An 8,221-nucleotide genomic window follows, 5' to 3' on the forward strand; every position below is an offset into this window, starting at 1 on the left:
TCATATAAGTATAGTAAGATGTTTGTGCATTGCACTTGGAAGAGTTGAAGATGCTCTTACTATTCCCTCTGATTGTACACTTTTTGTTTCCTACAAAAGCAGCTTTGAGTACTCCGCCTTTCTTGGATGAATTCTATAAATAAAAATAATAATATATGAAGCTAAAATTCCAAGAAAATGATATCAAAAACATTAAAATAATGATGATGGGTCCATAAATATACTTATAAAAATGAACCAAATGACAAAAAGTAACTTGAACCTCTCAAGTGGTTATAGATTTTTATGTGGTAAAATTAGAAAAAGGAAAATCGTGATAATTAAGATACACCATGTGGAAAAAGAATCATAATTATCGAAATATAACATTTAAATTTCAAAGATAATCTAAAAAGTGTTTAACTTAGTGTTCTAAAGACTCTTCATAAATTTAAAGGCTTACAAGTCCACGTAGATTATTTAGATTTTTTTTGAGGTGATTGTTAAGAATTAAGATACACCCATGTAAATTTCCGTCAAACTTCAAACCAGTGAATGAAGACTCAAGTTCACAGATTAATTAGATATGAGGTGTCAATACTCAATACTATAGATTAAAAAAAAAAAGAATATTCACGTGTTATTCTTTATATATAAACTTATATTTTTACTTGAATGGGAAGTATATGAGCATGCTATGAAACTAAGCACTAAGTTTCTACTACGCACCCGGTACCTCTACGAAATGATGAAAGGAGGCAACCAAATTTCCCAATCATGTTTATTTGTATTAAAAATTGCCAAAAATGGCCGAAAGTATCATTGATTTATATTTATTTTGTTGTTAAAACATAAATTTTGAATACTTAACTAAAAAACCATATAATTTACGTGCATTGTATAACATGATAATAAGGATAAACTTGATTTTGATGTATTAGTTGAAGTTGCAAATGAAATGTCACTGATAAGCATTGAAACGATGATAGATGATTATAGTTGATTCACCAGCTTCTTGCTCATTATATATTATGGATTTAAAAATAATCTGTTTTAGTATACGAAACATTGACCATTTATGGAAAAATATTTCAACGTATAAATATATAATATTTTTTAGAATGTATTTGTAAATCTATAAATGCATTGTACTATTTATTTAAATGTGTGTTAAATGTATTTTTGTCTTGTATCTTTTCCATTTCATTTTTCTTTATATCTATTTCTCCGATCTTGTTCAAATATTATCGATGACTTCGTTGTTGGTCAAGGCTCCTCTAACCAAAGGTTGTGCATGTCAGTTTTGATCAAAAGATCAAAGAAATAATGAAGAATAGAGATTACAAATATTCAAAAATATATGAGATTATGAGATTAGAGTGAAATCAACTAAATAAACATTTGTTTTCCTTTTGACATTCTGAAAGTTGTTTGTTTCTTTTTTGCCCAACCCTTTTTTTTAGTTTGTGGTTTTATAAATTCCGTCGGTTCCAAAAAAATATGTTTTTATTTTTATTTTCATATTTTTGGAAAAAAACGACTACATAGCACTTTGGAATATAAAACCACTAGTTGTGAGATCCATTATTACATGAGTTAATTTAAAAAAAAAGTTAAATATAAAGGTCAAAATATTTGATAATTTTGAATTTATAAGAAATAAAAAAAATAATGATTTATTATAATAGAAATGTTTTTTTTTATCTTTTAAACTTAAACAAATAATTTAAATAAAGAAAAGAAAGTAATGAGCTTTAATTTTGAGAATTTTAAAATTAAAAGGTAAGTTTATTAGTGAAATGAACATCTATTTATTACTATATTCATTGTAATTATTACGTTAAAATATTATGTGAAGTTTAATAAAATAGAAAAAACTCATAAAATGATATGTGGAAAAAAAAATTATTCAAAATAACCACAAAATGACATTTGACAAATTGAATGAGAATGTGAAAAGTAACAAAAAAAACATTTATTTATTAGAGATGATTATGCGCGAGTCTCTCAATAAGCTCTTAAAGGATAATTTTATTGTGGTGAATTGTAAATTTTTTAGGAGAGGAGTTAAGTCGTTAACTATGTTCCGTATATGTTTCAATGCAATTTTGGGCTGTTTTGATGGGCTCCTGTGATATGATATACTCAGGACCTTACTCTAGGCATGCACAAAAAAACCGGTTCAAGATCCGAACCGGTAAACCGGTTTACGCTGAACCGGTCCACAGTGAACCGAACCGGTTTGAGAACCGAACCACCGGTTACTCATAAAAAATCGTGTGGAAGTGACCAACGCCATAAGCTTACAAGATACACCACTTTATAATGAAAACCTTTCTTTTATATCCGCTCTTGCTAAATCCCATATTTTCATATCAACAATCATAAAAAAACACAAACTCCATATAGCTGAGAAAATTTAGACCAGTCATCAACAAATAAGACCTAAAAAACATGCTGATATTCATTATCATGTTCCATCTAAATACAATCAAATTTGAATCTTGACCGATTTACTCCATATCCATATCTTGGTTGAATTTTAAGCTTTTTTAATTACGGATTGCCAAATTGGTCTAATAACAACCCTTCTTAGATCACAAACTTACATCACACTCTTTCTATATCTCTCATCATTTTATCAAAATTGTAATGATATCAAACCCATGACCTAATTAATTTGATGCCAACTCTTAATACAAAGAAAAAACACCTACGAACTTGAAAAAACAAGAGAATATGAAATACAATATATAGAAATATAGATAAGTTACTGAAAATCGAGAAGAGAAGACGACTATTAGATTTGAGAACAAATATTTGTCTATAATTAAGATGATATTAGAGAGTTCTTCACTTCTTTGAGATAGTGTTGAAAAAACAAAACAGATCATCTTATTTATACATAATTAACATATGGGCAAAGTGGTTAAAATAGACTCAAATGAGTGATCCCGCCGAAAAAGGACTGGATCACTTCATCACATGTAGGCATGAAAGCAAAAAAAATAAAATATATTGTTGTGAGATATGTTTGAAGAGAGTCTGAAAAAAATCGAGCAAGGAACTTTCGATATTAGTCATGATATTACATTTTATGTGAATCTTACTACTTAATTTCTCATTGTAATAAATTATTTTTAATATTGGCTTATAAATTTATATAATTAGTAAATACATTTCAAATATTTAAGTATATACTATTTATAATTAAGAATAAAATACTGAAAACTATACATATATAAAATTTAAATATTTAATGAGACTAAATTGTAATTTTATTTGAAGTTTATGTCTATTTAGTTAACAACATTTACTTCTTCAAATGGTTGTTTTGACAATTATATTACAGTATTTTTTTAGAAGAAAAGTAAAGAGATGATGATCCTGTTGCTGGGGAACATCCCCACCAGATTCAGTCAAAACTAAAAAAGGGCTGATACCGTATGCGCTTACGTCATCAATCTTTCTACATGCTTCGTCGATGACGTTTTCACTTCTACCCTTCCATCTATTGTCTTTTTCATTAATATCACTTTCAGTTAAAATATTTACAAACAACCCACACAACCTTTCGTAATGTACTCTTTGTTGATAATAAATAGTTAAATACCAAGACTCTAATTTCATACTACATCCCTAAAACTATATATATTTCAAAACAGTGCAAAAATTTCTATATTGTATTACTAAGAGAAATATAAAGTTTATGGTTGAATATGATTGTAACATAAATTTATTTATTATTATTTGTTAGATATACTAGCTTAAATACTCATTTATTTTATTTCTAAACATATACATTTATTATAAATAAGTTACAATTTGACCCTTATGTTTTATATAAAAATGCAAGTGCGGTCTAAATTTTGAAATTATCCTAATATTGTCTTTATGTTTGTATTTCGTTAAGGATACAATTTTTATGTTTTACTCGAAATTACAAGTTTAGTCCCATATTCCCAGCTGGCGAGATATGTCCTGTGTGTCGCAAGTCATGTTTGGACTCTTTTTGAGAGCATGCAGTTCACTGTAAAGAACTCCCGGGGTTCAAATACAGGCACGATATGGTTAGGGATGTTTTGTTTGACATATTTAAGCGTGCCGGGGTTTCCGCTAAGAAAGAAGCACCTGTTAATTTTTTGACTGACCCAACAGAAGGAAGGTCAACCCTCAGACCGGCTGACATTTTGATTTTTGGATGGGAAGGAGGGAAACACGCATGTGTGGATCTTACAGGGGTATCCCCTCTCGTGGGCCTAAAGGCTGGGGGTTTCACGGCGGGACATGCTGCTTTAAAAGCAGCTACAGGCAAAGTCACCAAACATGAGAAATCGTGCATGGAAAATCAACACGTGTTCATACTATTTGCATTTGATACGTTTGGTTTCCTCGCACCGGATGTGGTAGAGCTTCTTAAAAGAGTACAACGAATCATGCATAGTAATGTTATATCCCCTAGATCTTCGGATGTAGTCTTTAAAAGGATTAGCTTTACCATTCAAAAAGGCTTAGCGGCACAGTTTGTTGCCAGTTTGCCATCTCACTCATTGTACGATGACAATTAAAATATTGGTTGAATGAAAAGATTCAGTCACAACTTAAAAAAAAAATTATTCCATTAGAATATAGGATAAGGATTATTTCCGAAACAAACCGCAAATATATGGGCGATCTAAAAATTTAGACTGAACTTTTGAGTTTTTTTTTTAATAAGACAATGACCAAATTTATAATTTACTCTAAAAAATATTACTATATCCTCTTACAAAATTTCAAATTTGAAGGCATAAAAACATTATCTTTACAAAAGAATCATACATACCAAGTCAAAATTTGTCTCTTTTTTAAAATAATAAAGTAGAGTTGTTAATTATCTTTACAAACATAACAAATTTATAACTATAGTTTGTGTTTAGTAATGAGATAGTGGTTTACATATTTTTATTTTTTTTTCCTAAAAACCTATTTAAAAGGATTTTTTTTAATCGTTTTGTTGACTGATTTCAAATTGATTATTATGATTAGATCGATATAATAGTTCAAATGTTTAAGAAAATAATCACAAAGCACATCATTATTTTAAAATAGTCATTAAACTAGAAGTGTTTTTTTATAAAGTACTATTAAATTAACGGTATTTTAGGAAAACAAACTTTCAATTGTTTACATTCTAATGATTTTTTTAAACAATTACATTGTTATAAACATATATTTATGTATCTTCATAAATATGATTGTATTGATCTGATAAAATAATACATCAAAATACGTTCGTACGAAACAGATAATAAAAACTGGAAATATTATAAAACGCATCTTAACTTAAAGTCAGAATGGTATTACTGTAATTATTGTGAAAAATAGGGGTGATTAGGTTGTGGAATTGCGCAGCCGCCCCGTATAAACAAAAGCACTTATCCCCTTGTGCTTCCGCTTTCCTTGTTTCTTCTCGTCTCTTTCGTCGCCACACCCTTGAGATCTCTCCATCGCTTCCCGGAGGAAATCTCAGGTTGTTTTCAGCTTTGGGGTTTTTTGATTTCATCCTTTTCCCCAATTTTCAGCTCCCAATTCTTCCCTTCTTGTTCTAATCTTACCCTTCGATTCAACCCCACCCTCCTAATCTCACTGATTCCTTCAATTTCAATGGGATCACTTTCTTTGTGAGTTTTCTTTTCACGTCACAACAGTTGATCACCGAAGAAGCAATTTTCCAAATCTTTTTGTTGTTAATCAAAATTGCGTTTATGGCGATCCGATTCACTGTTTCTTACTCCGGCTACGTGGCCCAAAACCTAGCCACCGCCTCCGGAAAATCCAATACATGTCGAATTTTTCACGAGGTTTTTTCTCGTCCTCGTATATTCCAGAATCCCGACCGAGATCCCGTCGCCGGGTACCGTCCGGCAGCAACGGCGGGTTCAAGGTGCTCGGTTTCGGCGTATGCCACTCTCGCATGTGATTTTCTTGGCGTTGAGACCTCCTCCAAACCTTCTCCCCTCGTTGTTGGATTGATCTCGTTGGTAAAGTCAACGGCTGGTGGTGGTGGCGTTGGTGGTGGTTCTGGTGTTTTTGGGATTTCGCCGTTGAAGGCGTCTTCCATGATTCCGTTTTTCCAAGGATCGAAGTGGCTCCCATGTAACGAGATTAACAGTACGGAGGTTGATAAAGGCGGTACTAGCTCGACGAAGTCCAATCAGAGTACTACTGATTGCGTGAAAACCTGCAATGTTGCAAGTACCAAAATCATCGTTGAGAGGAACAATTGGTTTTCAAAACTATTGAATGTTTGCTCCGATGATGCTAAGGCTGCCTTCACCGCTTTGAGTGTCAGTATCTTATTCCGATCGCAGTTGGCTGAACCAAGATCCATCCCCTCTGCATCCATGAGCCCTACCCTTGATGTGGGTGATCGCATTATGGCCGAAAAGGTATAATCCCAATTCTAAGTTTCTAACCTTATTACACACTATATGGATGGTGGTTGCCAATTTCGCCATTTTGGCTTTTCAATTCACATAGTGATTGTATGCAAGATTTTGAGTTTTTGCCTGTTATTGATTTAGGTTTCATACATCTTTCGGAAGCCAGAAGTTTCAGATATTGTGATCTTCAAGGCTCCTCCCATTCTTCAGGTGCGATTTCACTTCTTGATTATAAGTATCTTTGGATAGTTCTGTTTTGTTGTTAGCTCATTGTCTTGGATCGATAATCTTGTAGGAATTTGGTTACAGTTCTGGGGATGTATTTATAAAAAGAATTGTAGCAAAGGCTGGAGATTGGGTTGAGGTAAGATTATGATTTATGATCATCCTCCTTTTTTCAAGAGAATTATCCACAGCATTTATCTTTCCAAGATGTTAAATTCGTTCCATATTTTAGGTAAGAGGAGGTAAACTATTAGTGAATGGTGTAGCACAAGATGAAGAATTCATCTTAGAGCCATTAAAATACGAAATGAAACCTATGGTAATCTTCTTTTCCTTCAACTCCCATATAAAGCCTTCATTATGCTAATTAGAACAAAAGATTTAATCTCAAATCATGTTTATGTTGTTTGTGGTTCAGCTTGTGCCAGAGGGTTATGTCTTTGTGATGGGTGACAACCGTAACAACAGTTTTGACTCGCACGACTGGTAAAGCTTGTGACTTTTATACTGTGTTTGATATGCATTGGACTGATACTGATATGTCATGTATCAAGATTACAATCTTTATGATTTTTGTGATGTGATGGTGCAGGGGTCCACTTCCGGTAAAAAACATTGTGGGTAGGTCTGTGTTTCGCTATTGGCCACCCACGAAGATTTCAGACACGATATATCAAGCGAAAAGAGGTGTTGCACATTCTTGACACTTGTCACCCTGATCTTTGGTAGAGGGTGAATCTTGAATGACTCCTTTTTTTGACAATTTGGTTTTTGTCCCTCTTTTTTTTTTTTTTTTGTTTAACTTTTGGCTCATTGTTTTTGAGCTTTGTGAATAGTTTGCAGTCGTTCTTCAATATATAACTACTATCTGGGTAACCGTGTTGATGGTCGGTTGCGGCTGTTTTAGGATTTGTATTTTCCTTCATTTTTTTATTTGTTGATGAATGTTTTGTTATGAAATTTGAGTACAGATGAAACGAAATCAGTCATTCTTGTAGTCTTTAAAGGTGATTGAGTAGAATTTTGATGCCGGAACATTTATTTGTTCTAACACTTGAAAATATTTGCCTTCAAATTGGATTGGTGTTACACTTATTGTATCCAACCGTTCCTTTTCTACTCGGTTTCGAAACAGAACAATCTAATTCACTTTTACTTGGGCTATGTTTGTCATTAGCTGAAAAGTTGATAGGTATTAAGCTGATAAAAAATAATGTTTGGTAAAAATTTGATTATATGAGGGTATTAGAAATGTATGTTTATTGTAATTAATAAAGGGTATATATATATAGGAAAATTAAAAAAAATGTATAAGTTAGTTGAAAAGCTATTATGATTAGCTTTTAAAAAACTAGTTTATCAGTTATTTTTTTTTGGTTTGGTTTGCAAAATATGACAAACTCAAAAGACCAAACTAAAAAAAAAATAAGCAAATTGTGAAACACGGAAAGATAGTCTTATGATATTATTATAACAAAAAGTATTTAATTTATGATTAAATTGAACTTAAAAATATAAATTTTACGTTGATATAATACTGATGTGTCGATTATTAAATCAACATTTTATCTTTTCGATTTTTAAAGCATAGT

At 31.5% G+C, this 8,221-nt stretch overlaps 1 protein-coding gene across 1 annotated transcript; it reads left to right on the top strand.

The window, feature by feature from the left end:
* Nucleotides 1–5,399: 5,399 nt before the first annotated feature.
* On the top strand, nucleotides 5,400–7,690 carry LOC145104128 (thylakoidal processing peptidase 1, chloroplastic-like). Its single transcript, XM_079041426.1, has 6 exons — nucleotides 5,400–6,410; nucleotides 6,546–6,614; nucleotides 6,700–6,768; nucleotides 6,862–6,948; nucleotides 7,048–7,115; nucleotides 7,222–7,690. Exons 1-6 carry the CDS (start codon nucleotides 5,727–5,729, stop codon nucleotides 7,331–7,333), a joined length of 1,089 nt encoding a protein of 362 aa, XP_078897552.1. The 5' UTR covers nucleotides 5,400–5,726; the 3' UTR covers nucleotides 7,334–7,690.
* Nucleotides 7,691–8,221: the final 531 nt, after the last annotated feature.

Source organism: Lactuca virosa, chromosome 1, assembly GCF_052849685.1.
Source record: "Lactuca virosa cultivar CGN04683 chromosome 1, Lactuca_virosa_CGN04683_v6, whole genome shotgun sequence".
In the NCBI taxonomy this organism is placed as follows: Eukaryota; Viridiplantae; Streptophyta; class Magnoliopsida; order Asterales; family Asteraceae; genus Lactuca; species Lactuca virosa.